Genomic DNA, 20,728 nt, shown 5'->3' on the forward strand with positions numbered 1-20,728 from the left:
GGGGCGTCGGCCTGCAGCCAGCCCGCCCTCCCCCGGCCGGCTCCTCGGCGCCGCCTGGGGTCCTTTCCGCCCGGTACCGCCAGCCAGCCCCGTGCCCGTTCGGCCAGGCCTGGAGCCGAGCCCTCCGCCATCATGCCGGCCGTATCCAAGGGCGATGGCATGCGCGGGCTTGCCGTGTTCATCTCCGACATCCGGAACTGTGAGCTCACGACCGGGGCCCGGGGGGTCACGCGGGGACCGGGCGGAGGGAGCGGGGAAGCGCGGGGGTGTCCTCGCGGGAAGGACCGGGGCAGCGCGGGCGGACGTGGCGGGAGGAGGTGGAGGGGATAGAGCAACGGGCTAGGTAGGTCATTCAGTGCCATCCTGAGTCTATGTGGAGAAAATCAGAGACGCAGAAGAGGCGGGCGACCACCTAGGGCCAGGGGCCAGAAGTTAAGGAACAGCCCAGGGACCAGAGATGATAAGGTTGGGGGACAGCAGAAAGACTAGAGATAATAAGGTGGGGGGACTGTAGGACTAGAGATGGAAGTGGGGGGCATCAGGAGAACCAGAATGATAAAGTGGAATCAGAAATAGAAATGGGGGGACAGCATAGGGACGAAAAGAAGGTGAGGGGACAGCAGAGGGACCAGTGATGGAACTGGGGGAACTCCTGAGGAACCAGGTATGATAAGGTGGGGGTGACACCATAGGGCCCATAGGGCCCATAGAGGAAAAGGTGGGGGCAGATAAACCAGAGATCATAAGGAAAGGGGACAGCAGAAGGACCAGAATGTAAGTGGAGGGACAGCATAGAGATCAGAGATGATGAGGTGGGGGGACAGAGGACCAGAGATGGAAATGGGAGACAGCAGAGGGTGAGGTATGAAAAGACTCTAGATGGCAGATGGCTTAAGAGACATGGAAGGCATTTGAAAGGCTACATACAGGAAAGAGGGAATATAGGTGTAGGCTCATGGGGAAACCCAAGACACCAGCAGGGCCTGGGAAGGAATGGCATTACAGAGTGAGTGTTCATGATGGAGGCAGACCCTTAGGAGGAGGGCAAGGCGTCTGAAAACTCTAGGGGAGAGATCTAGAAAGCTGAGGGTAGGGGATGTGTGTGCTGTGGAGAAGGAAAGGGGTCAGGGAACAGGGCAGGCTGGGATTCAAGCCTTCCTTCGCTTATCACAGCAATACAGGGGCCATGATCCCTTCTAGGAAGTGATTATAATGATGAGATGGGCTGGCTGCTGGTCAGCTCACAACTTCTGGGAGCAGATGTTGGTGTCTGGAGCTGCCAGGAGCCTTCAGAGGTTCCATCTATGGATGTGGTAGGCCAGACCCGGCTTTGTATTGGTAACTGCACTCCCATCACTGTGTGACCTTGAATGAGGGACTTCACCTGTCAGTTTCTTCATCTGTCATGAGAGGTTGTTGATGGCTTCTTAATGAGGGGTGGCTGGGCTGATGCAGAGTGAGGTCCACCTGATGAGGCCCTAGGCTAGGCCCTGGTGGCTGCTGTCGGCATTGGCTAGGATCTGAAGAATGACTCCTTCAAGTTGCTCGGGGAGGGTTGTGAGCACAGTAGGTGTCAGCAAAGAGGACAGTGAGAAGCTGTGTATTCCCTTAGATGAGAGATGCTTTGGAGCCAGTGAACAGAGGTGGAGCTAGAAAGAGTTATAGACTTGGCATGGGTAACTTAAAAATGGGTGTGCTTGGGGCTGGAGAGATGGTTCAGCAGTTGAAAGCACTCACTGGCTGCTCTGTCAGAGGACCAGGGTTCAATTTGCAGTGCCCACATGGCAGCTCACTCCTGTCTGTAACTCCAGTTTCAGAGCTTCTGACACCCTGACACAGATATACATGCAGGCAAAACACAATGACTATAAAACAAAAGTAAATTATATATAAATGGGTGTGCTTTATCTCTGATAACTATTGGGAGGGTGGCCCTTTGCACCTACTTAGCCCCTTGGGGCTTAGCTTTTGCATCTGAACTCCATTCCTAATAGCATGTTGCCTGCAGAGATTTGTTTGCTCCTTTATTTGATGAATACTGTTCCATTGCTCCTCTGTATCTGTCCCTATCTGAAGTACGGGGGTCACAGCTATGTAGAATTCCTAGTCTTGTGCTGTGATTGTGGCTCAGCAGAGTAGAATACCTATGTCTCTCAGTGAAGGGCTGAGGGCGTAGCTTGGTGGTAGAGTGCCTGCCTAGTGTGAACAAGGTCCTGGCTTCCATCCCTAGCACCACAAGACAAAACAAAACAAAACTCCACATTCTTTGGAGCATCCATTCCTAGAAGGGTGAAAAGTAAACAGAAGGGAATGCAGTGTAGTCTGCCGGGGCTGATGCTGTGAAGAGGGAGTGCTGGGGAAAAGGTGAAGTGGTGGCTGGCATTGTAGACTCAGAATGAGGAGGAGCAAGGAGGAAGTGGGCTGGGTTTTGGAGGAATAGGGTCCATGTAGGAAGAGAATGTGTTCAAAGGTCCTGAGGTGCATGTAAGCATAGAACATGAGCAAAGACTAAGGAGACAGGGAGGCTGAGGGGCTCTGAGCACTGTGGCCCCTCTGTGGCTAAACTGAGAGCTGTAAGATGCTGTTGAGCAGAGGAGGGCAGCGGCTCACAGAATTCCTCTAGAACCAGGCATGGTGGTGTATAGCACTGGAAATGCACTGCCAGGAGGGTGGTGAGTTCCAGGCTGGCTTAGACATGACCATGTCTCATGAAGAAAATCAAAACTATTGAACAATTGTTCTGGCCGTTGTGAGAATAGACTTGAGAAGTTAGGGTAGCAGCTGGGAACCAAATCAAAAGTGTCACAGGCCTCCAGGCTCCAGACGTGGCCAAGGGAGAAAGGGACTGCTCAGATGTGAGCAGAAGCAAAGCACTGGAGTTGCAGCCTGTCAACTAGCATTGGGAAGGCTAAGCACCGGGATGGTGACTGTGAGGATGGTCTGGACTCCAGAGCAAGACTTGACTCAAAAACCGAAACAACACCAGGGGCTGGAGAGCTGCCTCGGCAGTTGAGAACACTTGTAGAGAGCTGGTGGGTTTGGTTCTTAGTACCCTCATCAGGTGGGTTCCAACTGCCTATAACTCCAGTTCTGGGAATTTCACACCCTCTTTTGGCCTAGAAGGGTGCGTGCATTCATATGTCCAGACATACACATAAAATCACCCAAATAAAACAAAAGGATTGGTCAGCTTTTAGGTCAGCTTTGAAGGATTTGCAAAGAGAGTTTGTGTTGGGGTTGGGGGAAGGAAAGAGAAGATAGGCAGGTGTCACCTGCAGGACCCTAGAGAGCAGCCAGGGGACAGAGCAAAGGCACAAGCTCATCAGACTGTGGGAGTGTACCCACGGCCGCTGCTGCCCACCACGCATTGCCCTCTGCCTGGCCCAGCAGCCATGTGCTGAGTGGCTGGTGTGTTTCAAGCCCTAAGACAACACTGGGGACACATAGGCAAATAACCCAGTATGCTCCTGTGCAGCTGTGACCCCAAGGAGAGAAGGCTCTTCCAGCAGATCACAGCTGTTCTCACAGATGAATGTGTCTTTGTGGCCTGAGGCAGGTCAGACAAGAAATGCAAACAGAGCCAGGACTGGAGCTCAGGCCTGTCATGCCAGCTATTCCAGAGGCTGAGGCAGGAGGATTCAAGTTCACAGTCAGCCTTGACCTGGCTAGACGTCCCAGGAGGTAGAGGCACTTGCTGCCAAGCCTGACATGGGTTCAATTCATGGAGTCACATGGTGGAAGGACAACTACAAGTTGTCCTCTCACTGCCACATGCATACCATGGTGTGTGCACCTACATACATGCATACACAAATCAATGTAATCGTAATATAAAGTCACCTTGTGTTATAGAGTGAGTTCAAAACCAGCTTGAGCAACTTAAAGACATCCTGTCTTAAAAAAGTAGGGAGCCGGGCGGTGGTGGCGCACGCCTTTAATCCCAGCACTCGGGAGGCAGAGCCAGGCGGATCTCTGTGAGTTCGAGGCCAGCCTGGTCTCCAAAGCGAGTTCCAGGAAAGGCGCAAAGCTACACAGAGAAACCCTGTCTCGAAAAACCAAAAAAAAAAAAAAAAAAAAAAGTAGGGTCTGAGACAGGTGGTGGTGGCCCACAACTTTAATCCCAGTATCTGAGGCAGAGACAAGTGGAACTCTGAGTTCAAATTCAACCTGGTCTACAGAGAAAGTTCAAGGGCTACACGGAGAAACCCTGTCTTGGGGGTGGGGGGAAAGGGTCTGAAGAGATTGCTTAGCAGGTAAGAGCACTGGCTGATCTTCCAGAGAACCTGGGTTTGATTCCTAGCACCACATGGCAGCTCTCAAACATCTGTGACTCCAGTTCCAGGAGACCTGACTCCTTCTGCCTCTGTAGGTACTGCACACATGGGACACAAACACACATGATAGCAAAACACTCATCTGTGCACACCAGGAGTGGGGCGCATGTCTTTAGTCCCAGAGCTCCGGGAGGCAGAAGCAGGCAATCTGTGGAGTTAGAGACCAGCCTGGTCTACAGAGGGAGTCCCAGGACAGCCAGGGCTACACAGAGAAACCCTGTCAATAAATAAATAAAGCAAGCAAGAGAAGGGCTTGGTGCATAGTTCAGAGGTACAGTACTCTCCTAGCATGTATGACCCCTGAGTGCCCTCTCTAGTAGCCCCCATGTCCATCCAAAGACAAGATGGCTCACACTTGACATCACTGAAACGGGGCAGTTTTAAGTTTGAAGCCAGCCTATACTACACAGCAGGAACTTGCCCCCAAACAAACAAACAAACAAACAAGCAAAACCATAGCAGGACTGGCAAGCTGGCTCCGCAGGGGCAGGCGCTTGTTGCCAAGTCTGAGGACCTGAATTTGATCCTGGGGACCCACATGGTAGAAGGAGAGAAGTGACTGGTACAGATTGTCCTCTGGCCTCCACACTTGTGCCCCCACACACATAATACACATAATCAATTCAAAAGGGTGGACGTCAACAATACTTTATCAAGTGAGAGCTGCCAGTCCTAGGATGTGGATAGAACGTTAGAAGAGGCTGGACCACAGAGGAAGCCAGAGATGAGTGGGACTGTGGGGTCAGGGCTGGGATGGATGGAGAGCCATTGCCTAGGCATACAGGCGTTCTGTGTGTGTGTGTGTGTGTGTGTGTGTGTGTGTGTGTGTGTGTGTGTGAGAAAGAGAAGATTATGGGATTAGATGCTGGTGATGGTTACACAGTTCTGTGAACAAAGAATTTAATAGGGTGAGTTTCATGGTGTGCAGTTTTTTTGTTTGTTTGTTTGTTTTGTTTTGTTTTTGTTTGTTTGTTTGTTTTTTGTTTTTGTTTGTTTGTTTTTCTAGACAAGGTTTCTCTTTGTAGCCCTGGCTGTCCTGGAACTCATTCTGAAGATCAGGCTGGCCTCCAACTCACAGAGATCCATCTGCTTCTCTGTTCCAAGTGTGGCTTTGTTTTTGTTTTTCGAGACAGGGTTTCTCTGTGTAACAGCCCTGGCTGTCCTGGAACTCACTCTGTAGACCAGGCTGGCCTTGAACTCACAAAGATCTGCCTGCCTCTGCCTCCATAGTGCTGGGATTAAAGGCATGTGCCATCACTGCGCAGCCACAGTGTGCAGCTTTTAATTGAGATTTTTCTGAGCTTTTGGTTTCCTAAGATAGGGGTTCATGTAACCCAGACTGGCCTTGAACTCATTATGTAGACAAAGATGACCTTCAACCTCTGACCTGCCTGCCTCTACCTCCCAAGTACTGAGATAACAGGTTTGTGATTTATATCTTTTTATTTTTTTAAAGATTTATTTATTACATATACAGTGTTCTGCCTGCATGTATCCCTGCAGGCCAGATGAGGGCACCAGATCTCATTACAGATGGTTGTGAGCCACCATGTGGTTGCTGGGAATTGAACTCAGGACCTCTGGAAGAGCAGTCAGTGCTCTTAACCCCTGAGCCATCTCTCCAGCCCCGATTTATATCTTAGTATTTGTTTATTTTAAACTAAGGTACATGTGTACCTGTTGTAAGCCTAGTGTGGGGGGATTATGGGGTTCTGACTGGGCTCTGCTTCACAAGACATTCTGGGTGTTGTGCAGTGAGTCAAGCCATGGGTGGTGCAAAGGTCCTGAGATCAGGGAGTTGTTCTGAGAGCATGGCAGGAGTGTAAGTAGAACTATAGGCAAGGAAAGGATGGGGTCAGGTTTGGGAGGAAGAGAGCCTCTTTCTGGGGGCACCATGGAGCTCAGTAGGCTGGGAACAAGTAGTGCAGATTCTAGGGATAACAGATGATGCGGCTGGGCTGTGTGAAGGCGTGGTCCTGCCCTCCCAGAACAGGGAAGCCTTATCAAAGGGGAGTTGCTTCTGCGGGGCTGGGGCTATGTCCTACCAAATCCCTGTTCTTTTGGAGCAGGTCCATGAGGAAGGCCTTGGAGTTGGAGTGCTGACTCCCTCTGCTCAAAGCTACCACATAGGAAGCACATCCTGTCCCAAATTAGATCCTCTGTGGTAGTGACTTTTATCTCGGTCCTGGGATCAAGGCTGGGGCTTCACCCTGTTCATCCTCAGCTCTGCCCTCCGCAGGTCCTGGCCCTTGGGAGGCCTCAGTGGGTGTTTGATGAAGGCAGAAGTAAGTGGGTGAACGAATAAGCCAGTCTTTCCCCACCAGTACTGGGGTCAAGAGGGAATATGAAAGTGAGTGTCATGGTACAGGCTTGTTATCCTAGCACCGAGAAGAAAAGGCAGGGGGCCATCAGAAGTCCAAGGTCACACATGGCTAAAATCAAGTTCAGTGTAAATGTGGGCTTCAAGAGCCCCTGTTTCACACAAAACAAAATAAAGTAGGGCTGGTGAGGCTCAGCAGTAAGGACACTTGCTGTGTCAACCTGGAGACCGGAGTTCAATCCTGATTCCACATAAAGGTGATGGAGAGGAGAGAACTTTGTCCACAAAATAGTCCACTGATACACACACACACACACACACACACACACACACACACACACACACACACACACAGGGTCATGCCTGCCCTGTTTCCAGTGCCTCACAGCCACATGGCACGTGACCATGGAAGGATCAAAACCATGCGAGTTTTATGGCAATCCAGAGTCTGGAAGCATTGAATACCTGCGTGGCTTTGAGCAGGGTCCACAGGAGTCGGGGTCCAGGCTTTTGCATTTTCTCCGTGGAGGCACACAGGGTCCTTCGGGGCAGGGCCAGGCTGGCCCAGATTCCTTTGAGGGTAATTACAGACGCACTCTGTTGAGCTGTACCTCTGTTTACAGAAGTTATCACCTCCACGCACCTCCAAGCTGGAAGCTACAAGCTGGAGTAGACCTCCATGAAGGTCTGTCTATATGAAGGACGATAACCTCAGGCAGCGGGATGGCCCTGCTGCTCCGGACCCTCCTTTCTCCATACCCCAGCCCTCCGATGGCTTGAGCCCAGTTCCTGTCCTCCTAGCCGCCTGCCTGCCTGCCCGCCCGCCCCAAGCCTGCTGCTTCCATCACCTCATCTCCGACCCTAGCCAGGGACAGTGGTGAGCGGTTTTGCAGAGGCAAGCCTTGTGGAGAGCTGGACCGGCAACAGAGGAGGAAGGCTCCAAAACTCCAGCAGCAGGACAGGAGTGCTCATTGCCAAGCCCACTCAGGAGATCCCTTCATGCCAGGTGTGGTGGCACCTGGGAGGGAGAGGCAGGCAGATCTTTGTGCGTTTGAGGCTAGCCTCCTTTACACAGTGAGTTGTTCCAGGACAGCCAAGACTACACAGCTGACCCCCTCCCATAGACCATCTGGAAGGAAGGAAGGAAGGAAGGAAGGAAGGAAGGAAGGAAGGAAGGAAGGAAGGAAAGGAGAAACCTCTTTATGAGTGAGAGAGTTGCTTTCTGACTCTGACATATTTGCATGCCACCAATGATGGGTAGCTTACTGCCCAGTCTGTCCCGAGTACTGCATAGTCCAGCTGGCCAGTGCGCAGTCTGTCTCGTGGCCTCTGGCGCTGTTCCTCCTGTGACTTTTCAGCAGAGCTGTCCCCAGCCCCTGAACTCTCTCTGTATGTCTGCCTTTGCCTTTTTTGTTTCCCCTTAGGACCGGGAATGCAAACCAGGCCTCATGTAAGGGATCTCTACTAAGCCGTGCCCCCAGTCCCACTCGGTTGCGTCCCCCCCCCCCCCCCAGGGTCTCATGTAGCCTAGACTTAGCCATGATGACCTTAAACTCCTGGTCCTCCTGTCTCCACTTGCAGTGTTGGGATTCCAGGGATGCCGCACTGGTTTATGCAGTGCTGGGATAGAACCCGGGGTTTGTGTATGCTAGGCAAGCATTCTGCCAATTGAGATACCCTTCCAGCCTTCACTTTTTACTTTCTGAGATAGAGTTTCATTCTGTAGTTCTAGTTAGCCTAGAGCGTATGTATATCTCTCCTTCTGCCTCAGCCTCCCGAGTGCCTGGATTATAGGTTGGAGCTTTCATATTCAGCTTCAGCTCTTTTGCTTCTCATTTTGAGATAGAGCATCACTAAGTAGCCCAGGCTAGCCTTGAACTCACTCTGGCCCAGGTTGACCTTGATCTCCCAAGTAGCAAGGATGACATCTCCACCCATGCCTGGCTTGTACTTTCTCTTTTGGAGATGCCATACTTCGGTTTTTAAATTAAAAACAAAACAAAACATATGTCTGGATGTTTTGCCTGCTTGTGTGTATGCAGCACTTACGTGCCTAGTGCCTTTGGTCTTCAGAAGAGGGCATCAGGACTAAAGTTACAGATGGTTGTGAGCCACTATGTGGGTGCTGGGAATTGAACCCAGGTCCTTTGGAAGAGCAGCCAGTGCTTGTAGAACAGCAAGAGCTAGGACTGTGGCATAGGCCTGGCGTCCCAGCTCTTGGGAGGCGAAGGCAGGAAGATCCTGAGTCCGAAGCCAGCTTGAGCAACATAGTGAGACTCTCAGCATGTAATAATAGGACTGGAGAGATGGCTCAGGGGTTAAGAGCACTTGTTACTTTTTTTTTTTTTTTTTTTTTTTGGTTTTTCGAGACAGGGTTTCTCTGTGTAGCTTTGCGCCTTTCCTGGGACTCACTTGGTAGTCCAGGCTGGCCTCGAACTCACAGAGATCCGCCTGGCTCTGCCTCCCGAGTGCTGGGATTAAAGGCGTGCGCCACCACCGCCCGGCACTTGTTACTTTTCTAGAATATCTGGGTTTGATTCCCAGCACTCGTGTGGCTTATAGCCATATGTAACTCTACTTCTAGGGGATTTGATGTCCTCCTCTGGCCTCCATTCATCCAGATATGCCAGTGGTATATTACATTATACATGCAGGCAAAATACTCATACACATGAAAAATATAATAATTATAATAATGAATTTCTTGTACAGAAGGGAATGGAAAGTGTCTCTCTGAGGAAGTTGCAGGAGCTGAGACCAAAGGGATAGAACACAGGAGGTGGCTGGAGGCAGAGGCTAGTGTCCCATAGCCCAGAGTGTAGGGATAGATAGGAAGGAGGCAGAGAGAGGGCTGCCAGAGGAGCCTGTGAAGTGCAGGTTGTGTTTGGGTGAGGTGCTGACGGTGTGTCACAGTGCAGGGACTCGCTCTGAAGGTCCCTGTGTGGAACAGGGTTCTATTTAGAGGAGTTGAGTGTGCAGTGACATCTGGAGGTGTGGCCCTGGGGGCTCTAGTGGCAGTGAGGGTGGCCAGAAGACAGGCAGCACACAGAACAGGGTGCATGGGACACCAGACAGCCCTGGCCTGGTACCACAAAGGGAATCTTTGTGTCTTGGCAGAGGTTTAGGGACAGCATAGACCTAGGGGTTAAGAGGTCACGAGGAAGGAGAGTCGTGCTGGGAGACAGATCATTGTCAGGTGCTGCTGCTTAGGGAGAGGCAGGAGCCAGTGTAGCTTTTCTGCCATTCCTTGGTCACAGTTCTATCGCAGAGCGGAGCGCTCAGGGACAGGACAGGAGAGATGGAGACCCCTCCAAACCCAACCCCAGCACCCTGTAGTTCATGGCCCACTAGAAAGAGGAGGAAGGAGGGCAGAAAGCATATACTGGTGGCTGCCTGGAGACAGACCAGCAAGCTCCCAGTGGGGCGCCGTGTGGGGAATGGGGAGTGGGCATTTGGGGCACTCCCATTGGGGCGCCGTGTGGGGAATGGGGAGTGGGCATTTGGGGCACTCCCATTGGGGCGCCGTGTGAGGTGTGGGGAGTGGGCATTTGGGGCACTCCCAGTGGGGCGCCGTGTGGGGTGTGGGGAGTGGGCATTTGGGGCACTCCCAGTGGGGCGCCGTGTGAGGTGTGGGGAGTGGGCATTTGGGGCACTCCCATTGGGGCGCCGTGTGAGGTGTGGGGAGTGGGCATTTGGGGTACTCCCATTGGGGCGCCGTGTGAGGTGTGGGGAGTGGGCATTTGGGGCGCTCCCAGTGGGGCGCCGTGTGAGGTGTGGGGAGTGGGCATTTGGGGCGCTCCCAGTGGGGCGCCGTGTGAGGTGTGGGGAGTGGGCATTTGGGGTACTCCCATTGGGGCGCCGTGTGAGGTGTGGGGAGTGGGCATTTGGGGTACTCCCATTGGGGCGCCGTGTGAGGTGTGGGGAGTGGGCATTTGGGGTACTCCCATTGGGGCGCCGTGTGAGGTGTGAGGTGTGGGGAGTGGGCATTTGGGGTACTCCCATTGGGGCGCCGTGTGAGGTGTGGGGAGTGGGCATTTGGGGCACTCCCAGTGGGGCGCCGTGTGAGGTGTGGGGAGTGGGCATTTGAGCCCAGGCCCTGCAGGGGGAGTGAGGGCAGGTGGCTGAATACAGCCTCATATGCCTTGTCCTCTCTCTACAGGCAAGAGCAAAGAGGCTGAGATCAAGAGGATCAACAAGGAACTGGCCAACATCCGCTCCAAGTTCAAAGGCAGGCTGGTGGCCAGAGCCTGGGGAGGGAGCCGGGCTCAGAGTACTTGCAAGTCTTCCTCATGTGGCTCCTTTTCCCTCCTCTGCCTCAGGGGACAAGGCCTTGGATGGCTACAGTAAGAAGAAGTATGTGTGTAAGCTGCTCTTCATCTTCCTGCTTGGCCATGACATTGACTTTGGACACATGGAGGCTGTGAACCTTCTAAGCTCCAACAAGTACACAGAGAAGCAGATAGTGAGTGCTGGAAGAGACCAGGGTGGGTGGGTGCTGGGCCGAGGGAGGGGAAGAGGGTGGGTGCTGGGCCGAGGGAGGGGGCTGGGGTCTGGATCCCTGGGTTTGAGGGAAGGAGGGTTAGGGCCTACACTGCTGCATGTTAGATTAGTCTAGTGCCTCTTAGCCACAGGCTCCCAGCTGTCCCTCCCTACCCCCCAGGGGTACCTGTTCATCTCAGTCCTGGTGAACTCGAACTCAGAGCTGATCCGGCTCATCAACAACGCCATCAAGAATGACCTGGCCAGCCGCAACCCCACTTTCATGTGCCTGGCCTTGCACTGTATCGCCAACGTGGGCAGCCGTGAGATGGGCGAGGCCTTTGCCGCTGACATTCCCCGAATCCTGGTGGCTGGGTGAGGCACTGGGGACCACCGCTGAAGGGCAGAATCCAAACTAAGAGCCAGCTTTGTTTGTGGTACTGCCCGAGTTCCCCTCCCTGGGCCTTAGACCATGTCCCCAGGCTGCCTGGAAGGGAAGGGCCTGTCCCCGCCTGGTGGCCATGTATCTGATACACACCATTGCTGTCTCCTGTGGAAGGGACGGTCTCATCCCTATCTCATTCAAGAAACGGCATCTCCCCTGTGCCCGCAGCACTGATGGGTGACAGTGGTGCCACCACCAGAGCTGGACAGTCTCTGGCCACAGCCGAGAAGGTTTTCCCAGTGGTGGCAGCTTCTGCTGGGTGAGAAGAGGCGGGACTTTCAGGCTAGCTGGGTCAGCGGTGGCCCTGTGTGACCTGCCTGCTGCAGGAAGCTTCTGGGCTGTTGTTTCCTGAGTAGTCCACGTCGATTTGTAACACGGCTCTGCCTCCCGAGGCAGCAATGGAAGTGGACCTGTGTTCCCAACTGCCAGGGTACTGGAGAAGGTGCACAGGTGGCCGGGGCTGGAGCTCTGCTGGTCGAGTGCTTGCCTGGCCTACCCAAGATCCCCAGCAGTGTGCACTGGGTATGGAGGCAAGAGGAGCAGAAGGTCAAGGTCATCTTCTGACACTTAGGGAGTTCAGAGCCAGCCTGGGCTATATGAGAACCTGTTCAAAACTAATTCTTCTTTTTTGGGGGTGGAGTGTTGAGACAGGGTTTCTCTGTGTAACAGCTCTTGCTATCGTGGAACTCGATTTGTAGACCAGACAGGTCTACACAGAGATCCGCCAGCCTCTGCCTCCTGAGTGCTAGGGTTAAAGGCATGCGCCCCTACTACCCAGCTTGCAGCCAGTGCTCTTAACAGCTGAGCATCTCTCTAGACCAAAACAATTTTTTGCTTGTTAGTTTTTTTCCTAGTGAAAGAAGAAATACACAGGGTAGTGAGCATACCGGAGGGTGGGTGAAAAGTGGCTTTACCTTTTTTTTTCTTTTCTTTCTTTTTTAAGTAATTTATTTATTTTTATTTTATGAGTATTGATTGGTGTTTTGTCTGCATGTATGTCTGTGTGAGAGTGTCGGAGTCCCTGAAACTAGAGTTACAGATGGTTGTGAGCTGCCATGTGGGTGCTAGGAATTGAACCTGGGTCCTCTGGAAGAGCAGTCAGTGTTATTTTAAATCGTGTAGGTGTGTTTGTCTGTGTGTGGGTATGTGCAAGTGAGTGCAGGTGCTCTTGGAGACCAGAAGCATGGGGTCCTCTGGAGGTAGAAGCACAGGGGGTTGAGAGCCACTGACATGGGTGCTGGGAACGGAAGTGCCCTCTGGAAGAGCAGCAAGTGCTCTTAACTGCTGAGCCATCTCTCTGGCTCTGAAAAAGGCTTTAATTAATAAGTCAGGGATTCTCCAGGGGTGACGTGTAATGCACTAGAATGGAGTTGGTAATCATTGGCGGATGTGAATGCCTTTCACAAAAGGCCCAGCAGGTACCAAGGCTCAGGGTGTAGGTGTGTGGTCACCAGGGAGTCTCTGGATGGAGTGTAGTGAGCATGGAAGAGACTCTGGGGAGTCTGCCTTTGCTTCCCACGGATGTGGGGGTGACTGGTGTGTGTCAGGCGAATGGACAGCAGAAGCAGTGTTACTTTGAGAAAGAGCACTGTGGTTGCTGTGCCCAGAGGTGAGATTTCTATTTCCAGCGGTGTAGACAAATGTGGCTGATCTGGGTGTAGTGGAGCCTGTAGGAGGCTTGAAGACTGAACAACCCTGAGGCCAGCCTGAAACCCTGCCTCAAAAAAAGGGGAAGACTTTAGTTTGGACAAAGGAGCAAGAGACTATTGGTTAATGGTGTCCTGAGCTAGCCAGTTAATGAGGCACACACAGGCCAGCAGGAGCAGCCAACTCTGACGAACAGGGCTCAGACAGGCTGGGCTTTGAAGGCCTCTGGGATCTGGGGGAGCTTTGCAGCCTCTGGGAGCAAAGAAAAGCTTGTCCAGGTAGAAGCTATGGGGAGCCACATCAAAGTGTGGGTGACCTAGAAATAAACACCCCGGGAACTGTGTACAAAATTACCTGTCTCTGTCTCTGGCACAGAACAACCAAGGCAGGCTTCCAGTCTGTTTGTTTGTTTGTTTGTCTGTTTGTTTGTTTGTTTAGGCAGGGCATCATGTAGCCCAGTCTGCCGTGCACTGATGCTCTAGCTTCCACCTCCTTCATGCTGGGGTTGCAGGCATGCACCATTGCGCCTGTGTTCCTGTGCCTGGGTCACCTTTGAAACGATCCAAGCCGGCAAGGCTGAGCACTCGCTGTCCCGCGTATGAGTGTTTTGCCTGTATGTATGTATGTATGTATGTATGTATCCCATATGTGTGCAGTACTCAAGGAGGGCAGCGGCGGGGAATAGGGAAGAGAAGGAGCCTGAAGGCGGGTCCTGAGGTCCTGAGGCGGCCCAGTGTGCTCTGTTCAGGTAGGGCCGGAGTATGGGCTGACCTCCAGTAGGAAAAGGATGAAGGTCCTGTTACAGTTGCAGACCTGCCATCCAGCCCTGGGAAACTGAGGCAGGAGGATTAAGAATTCAAGGTCAGACCTGGGCAGTGGCAAATGCCTTTAATCCCAGCACTCAGGAGGTAGAGGCAGGGTGATCTCTGTGAGTTCGAGGCCAGCCTGGTCTACAAAGCAAATTCCAGGACAGCCAGGACTGTTATACAGAAAAACTCTGTTGGGGGGGCGGTGAGAGAAGGGGGCGTTTCAAGGCCAGCTTGAGTAGCACTATAGTCAGATCCTGTCTCCTCACTGGTCAGTGGTGGGGCACGCCTTTAATCCTAGCACCAAAGAGGCAGAGGCAGGCGGATCTCTGTGAGTTGGAGGCCAGCCTGGTCTACAGAGTGAGTTCCAGGACAGCCGTGGCTACACGAAGGAACCTTCTCTTGTAAAACCAAAAAAAAAAAAAAAAAAAAGTTTGCAACAGGCTCTCACTAGGAACCCATTCTGATCGCTGTCTGCTTTTAGTTTGATTTGCTTGTTTTTTGAGATGGCCCAGTGTAGTCCACATTGGCCTTGAACTCACTATGTAGCTGAGTATAACCTTGAACTGCTCCTCCTGCTACTTAGCCTCTAGAGTACAGGAGTGATAGTGTGCTACACTGTTGAGGAAAATTCAGTGTCTATTATTTGTTTAGTTTTTTGGTTTTTCAAGACAGGGTTTCTCTGTGTAACAGCCCTGGCTGTCCTGGAACACACTATATAGACCAGGCTGGCTTCGAACTCACAGAGATCCTCCTGCCTCTGCCTCCCAAGTGCTGGGATTAAAGGCGTGTGCCACCATTGCCTGGCAGGTGACACTGTCTTGGTGGCATGTGGGCAGACAGATTTATGTGAATCTGAGGCTACTCTAATACACATATTGAGTTCTAGGCTAGCCAGGGCTACATGGCGAGAGACTGTCTCAAAGTGGGGAAAAGGTCCCGTTCAATTGCCAGCCTGACCTTGAACTCACTCTGTAGTCTAGACTGTCCTTGATTTTACTGTCATCCAGCCCCAGCTTATCACTCCTTTAAAAATACTTATTTATTCATTTTTTTTTTTTTTTTTTTTTGGTTTTTCGAGACAGGGTTTCTCTGTGTAGCTTTGCGCCTTTCCTGGAACTCACTTGGTAGTCCAGGCTGGCCTCGAACTCACAGAGATCCGCCTGGCTCTGCCTCCCGAGTGCTGGGATTAAAGGCGTGCGCCACCACCGCCCGGCTAAAGCTTTAGGTTTTTTTGTTTTGTTTTGTTTTGTTTTTTTTTTGGTTTTTCCAGACAGGGTTTCTCTGTGTAGCTTTGCGCCTTTCCTGGAACTCACTTGGTAGCCCAGGCTGGCCTCGAACTCACAGAAATCCGCCGGCCTCTTATTTATTCATTTTTATGTGTTTGTGTGCTTTTGTGAATTTATGTGCAGCACACTACAGAAGCCAGCCCATGTCCTCTGGCTCCACTCTCTTCCTCCCCGTTCCCCTGAAGCCTTCTAGGTCTGGACTCAATCTGGGTCCATCTTTGCTGCCTGCTGCATCTGCATGTATTGCAGTTTGCACCCACCCTGAGCGGCACCTTGGTCTGTCTGCTTCTGTCTAGTTTCAAAGTTACTGACCAGGAAACGGACAAGACAAGGGAATCCTTCAGTCAAGAGTGGATACATGGAAGCGGGCTGGGGCTGAGCTCCACTGGCAGAGTGCTCACCTAGTATACCCAAAGCGCTATTCCATCCACGGTACCGTAGAAACCATGTGTGGTGGTGTCCACCTCTCATCAGTCAGGATGTAGAAGTAGACCCAGAGAGCTGAGATATAGCTGGATGGTTCCCTGTAATCCCAGCACTGGGCAGATGGGGCAAAGGAATCAGAACTTGAAGGCCAGCCTTGGCTCTTGAAGCCCTGATTAAAGTTTGAAGTTGTCTGCTTGGAATCCTGGATGGGCAGGGCAGGGCTGGGCCTCTCTGGGCCTCCAGGACTCCCAAGGAGAACCGTTTCCTGCCTCTCCTCCTCTGGTTTGTTCTGTCTCTGCCTCAGCAGTTACCGGCGAGGTCTGTGAGCAAAGGTGTGTTCGCCAGAGTGTTCACCAGTCTCTCCGTAATCTGCAGCAATGCAGGGCACATGCAGGCGCTCAGGATGCAGGGCAGAGCCAGCCTGCACATTCTGTCTGGTACTGCCAGTTGTTTTGTGGATGATGAGACAGAGTCCTTGGGACAGTCAGGGCAGCGTCCAGATGCTTTGGGGTCACCCTGGCTGCCTGTGTCCTATCCTGGGAAGTCGGGTGCACTGGGTCCAGGTAGCCCTGACGGTCCCGCACTCTCCCCACAGAGACAGCATGGACAGCGTGAAGCAAAGTGCAGCCCTATGCCTGCTTCGACTTTACAAGGCTTCACCTGACCTGGTGCCCATGGGCGAGTGGACGGCACGTGTAGTGCACTTGCTCAATGACCAACACATGGTGAGGTGCCCAGATGCCCCCAAATGCCTGAAGCCCCTGTCCTGACCTCTTTCCTGATGCTAGGAACCCCGTGACATTCCAACCCAGCTCCTATGTCCCCAGTGCCTATGACCTGCCTGATTTTTCTAGAAACTTTCCTACCTCTTTGATATCTTCTTGGCTGCCAGGGACTGTCCCCATCTCTGACCCAGCTCCTTAAAAAAAAAAAAAAAAAATCCTGCGTATTTCTGAGCCTAGAGATCCCCTAGCAAGGCCCATTCCCTGCCTGTCTAAGAAAGACATGACTCTTGCCCCACCTAAGACTCCCAGTACCCCAACTGTGCTCCTTACTTCTGAGGTGATTTACCCCGATGCCAGGGCCTTCCCAGGTCCCCAGATCCCATCTGTGAGGTAGGTCTCTTTACCCTTCCCCTGAAGCACAATCACCCTTGCATGTATCTTGCCCCCTACCTGGAATGTCCTTGGATTTGCCCTTGCCCATGCCCATCCTGGCCACGAGCCTGGGCCTTCATGCCTGAGCTCCTTGCAGGGAGTGGTCACAGCCGCTGTCAGCCTTATCACCTGCCTCTGTAAGAAGAATCCAGATGACTTCAAGACCTGTATCTCACTGGCTGTGTCTCGCCTGAGCCGGGTGAGTACGCTGTCACACTAGTGTGTCTGTGACACCTCTGTCACTCTCCCCCTTCCCTGAACGACAAGCCAGCCTGTGCTTACAAGCAAAGCCTCTGCGGTGGCTTCATCCAGGCTGTGCAGCTGCAGGCAAGTGGCTTCACTTCTCTGAGCTTCTTTTCCTACATGCTTCAGGGGCTGATACCAATGCTGGGTGTAGCATGGCTGTTGTGGATAAGGAGTTGGGGTGCCACCAAGCACCCCAAAGCCGTCTTCCTGGCCCTTCTTCCCTCTCTTCTCTTGCTTGTTCCGCTCTTTCCTCTCTGTTTGTCCTGTCTTTCGCCTCTCCCCACTGGCGCTGTCCTCAAAGCACCCGGAGCCTCTGTGTGCCTGACTCTGCGTCTGCATCAGCCCTTAAGGAGCCCCTGTCCTGGGAAGGTAGAGAGTGACAGGGATGGTGACTCAGTCACAGACTGCCAAGAAGAGCTGTGGGGATGTTGTGGAGGGATGTCGTGGAGGGAGCTCAGCATCGTGGGCACCTAATGGAGAGCCTAGCCCTGTCTGGGAGCCAGGCGAGCTTCTCAGGGGTGCTAACCAAAGGGAAACTCAGGGAAATCAAACTATTGTCTGGAGGTCAGAAGTGCCTCAGATCCTTGGGCCAAAGGATCACCTATACTAACGGTTCAGTCTGTCCCCAGTCCATCATTTTCCACATCTGAATGTGCCAGGTGCCAGGTGCCAGGCCCAGGAGGGAACAAGGATGAGGAGACATGGTCATGCCACTGTCAGAGTGCTGTGGGGGGGCTTCCTGGAGAAAGTGTGTGTGTGTTTGTCCCACCCTGTTGTCACCCCCCCTCCCCCAGACAGGGTCTCTGTGTATCTCTGGCTGTCCTGGAACTCAACTCTGTCGACCAGGCTGGCCTGGAACTCACAGAGATCCGCCTGGCTCTGCCTCCCAGTGCTGGGATCAAAGGTGTGCGCCACCACCCGGCTGCTTGGAGAAGGCTTTTCAAGGTGGAGAAGGAGGTTACCCTGAGAAGAGACAGTCATCATCTTATGATCTTTGACTGTGTCCCTTTCTGACCTGTATTGGACCTGGGACCTAGGATCAGACCCAGCTCCAGACTCTTTAGTAGTTTCCTGTGGTGCTCAAGATGCAGGAACCTGGGTAGGAAAGGCTAATGGAGGAGGCAGAGCCCAAGGGCCTGACACACGCAAGGAGCTGGCAGAGACCTGTTCCACCGTTAGCAGCGTTACTTGGAACGCTCAGGGCCAGCTGTTGGGGCACAGTGCAAGCGCTCAGGAGCTGAAGCAGGAGGGTCTTGTGTGACACCAGCTGGCTCTCTGTGGCACTCTGTTCAGAAAGAAGGGGAAGGGTTCCACCATCCTCAGGCTTAGTTCTGACCCCGTGCTCAGGCCACGCTACCTTCAGGCCTTGGTTTCCCCTTTTGTAGCCCTGGCTCTTATGGTGCAGCCCTGGTGTGAACATGTCTCTTCAGGGCCCAGGGCCCTCCTCCGCCCATCATTCCTTCCTTCTGCAGATTGTCTCGTCTGCCTCCACCGACCTCCAGGACTACACCTATTACTTCGTTCCTGCCCCCTGGCTCTCCGTGAAGCTGCTGCGGCTGCTGCAGAGCTACCCACCGCCAGGTAAGGCCTGTGGGCCGCCAGCATGTGTCCACTCCAGAGCCAGGCTAGGTCCAGACTGCATGGGAGGCCACCTGCGGGAGATGGGGCAGGCAGCCTTTTGCTCTGCTGCCCTGCTCATCACCCGGGGTGATGCTCCTGCCCTGGGCCCCCTTCCTTCTCACAGCCCTCTCCATGGGGAGAGCTCGTTACCATGCGTGCTTTACAGAGGAGAGGCCCGAGGCCAGAGCCGGAGCTGTGGCCCAGGGCTGCCTCACTAGAGTGCTGGCAGATGTTTGATGCAGCTGCAGTCTGGCTACTGCCTTCTACAGCGTGGGGCGCTCGGACACTGATGAGTTTGTTTCTGTTAAACTCATAATCCCTGAGCCAGGCAGTGGTAAAGGGGCACGCCTTTAATCCCAGCACTTGGGAGGCAAAGGCAAGTGGATCTCTGAGTTCAAGGCCACCCTGGTCTACAGAGTGAGTTCTAGGATAGCCAAGGCCACACAGAGAAACCCTGTCTCAAAAATTAAAAAATAAAATAAAATTTGAAAACTCTAAACACACAACAAAACCCTCATAATCCCTGGTGCCCAGATAGTGTGCAGTGGCCTTCGGGGCTGACAGTTGAGGGGCAGCTCCTTGATCTCTATGGATAACTCCTTGGGAATGCTTCAACTCCATGGTGGCTCTGCGGAAGACTCCTGGGCTTTCCACACTTGTGTGAGAAATTTAAGGAGCATCAGTGCAGCAGAGGAGGAAACTGAGGTTCATAAGAGGGGAGTTGGGTGGGAGCCCAGACTTGGAAATAGTGTTCTGCCTCAGAAGGCAGAGGCCCAGCCTGGGACTGCCGGCCTTAAAGGTAGCTGGACCCTCCATGTAAGGCGAAAGCTGGAGCAGGCTGCAGACTGCAGGGAGCACTGGCAGAGAGCTCAGCCACTTCCCTTCCCTTCCCTTCCCCAGAGGACGCGGCTGTGAAAGGGCGGCTGGTGGAGTGTCTCGAGACTGTGCTCAACAAAGCCCAGGAGCCCCCCAAGTCCAAGAAGGTGCAGCACTCCAACGCCAAGAACGCTATCCTCTTTGAGACCATTAGCCTCATCATCCACTATGACAGGTGCTGCAGGCAGGGGTGTGGAGAGGCAGGGCCACTGGCCTGAGGGAGGAGAGAGAACAGGATATGTCTGAGGAAGGATGACTGGCATCTAACACCTGGATCTGAGGAAGGAAAGCAGGGCCCCACAGTCTAAGGGAGGAGTTTGGGGCCTGGGATCCTTGCTAGGAAGGGGACAGAGGTGTGAAATGCTCCTCTGAGGTAGATGCAGAATTGCTGCATATGTTTGTGGGTTCAGTCTTGCATACTGGGGATTGAAATCAGGGCTAGTTTCTGCTGGCTGTATTCCCCACTCCAGTGCATATGAGCCCAGATGTCTGGGTTCCTAGGAGGGTCAGAACAGGATGTTGGAGTGAGCAGAAGTGAGGACCTGGATCCTCAGGGATCTATGAGATGGATCAGTTCACGTCCCATCTCCATCTATACTTCACTTGTGCCTGGCAGTGAACCCAACCTCCTGGTCCGCGCCTGTAACCAGCTGGGCCAGTTCCTGCAGCACCGGGAGACGAACCTGCGATACCTGGCCCTGGAGAGCATGTGCACGCTGGCAAGCTCTGAGTTCTCCCATGAGGCTGTCAAGACTCACATTGATACCGTCATTAATGCCCTCAAGGTGCAGCCCTCTGCCCCACTCAGAGTGTCCAGGTGCTTGGTGGCCCTGCAGTGGGCCCAGTGCAGCTTAGACCCCATTTTGGTCCTGCTCTTCTTCCTCAGACGGAGCGGGATGTCAGTGTGAGGCAGAGGGCAGCCGACCTCCTGTATGCCATGTGTGACCGCAGCAATGCCAAGCAAATTGTGTCAGAGATGCTGCGGTACCTCGAGACTGCAGACTATGCCATCCGAGAGGAGATCGTGAGTCCAGGGGCCAGAGCTGGACACCTGGATGTGAGGGAGGATGGCCAGGACCTGGA

At 53.2% G+C, this 20,728-nt stretch overlaps 1 protein-coding gene across 2 annotated transcripts in view; it reads left to right on the forward strand.

Moving 5' to 3' along the window:
- Positions 1–20,728, forward strand: part of Ap2a1 (adaptor related protein complex 2 subunit alpha 1) — a 26,403-nt gene continuing 5,675 nt past the window's right edge. The window contains exons 1-10 of one of the 2 annotated variants that reach the window (XM_052762317.1): positions 1–199; positions 10,814–10,882; positions 10,974–11,116; positions 11,315–11,508; positions 16,342–16,471; positions 17,001–17,102; positions 18,622–18,730; positions 19,670–19,820; positions 20,262–20,430; positions 20,532–20,669. In XM_052762317.1, the coding sequence (XP_052618277.1) occupies positions 133–199; positions 10,814–10,882; positions 10,974–11,116; positions 11,315–11,508; positions 16,342–16,471; positions 17,001–17,102; positions 18,622–18,730; positions 19,670–19,820; positions 20,262–20,430; positions 20,532–20,669 (1,272 nt within the window). In that variant the 5' untranslated portion in view covers positions 1–132. The remainder of the gene's footprint in view (positions 200–10,813; positions 10,883–10,973; positions 11,117–11,314; positions 11,509–16,341; positions 16,472–17,000; positions 17,103–18,621; positions 18,731–19,669; positions 19,821–20,261; positions 20,431–20,531; positions 20,670–20,728) is intronic. The other variant, XM_052762316.1, reaches the window with a different exon arrangement.

Source organism: Peromyscus californicus, unplaced genomic scaffold (genome assembly GCF_007827085.1).
Source record: "Peromyscus californicus insignis strain IS unplaced genomic scaffold, ASM782708v3 Scaffold_4__1_contigs__length_199733344, whole genome shotgun sequence".
In the NCBI taxonomy this organism is placed as follows: Eukaryota; Metazoa; Chordata; class Mammalia; order Rodentia; family Cricetidae; genus Peromyscus; species Peromyscus californicus.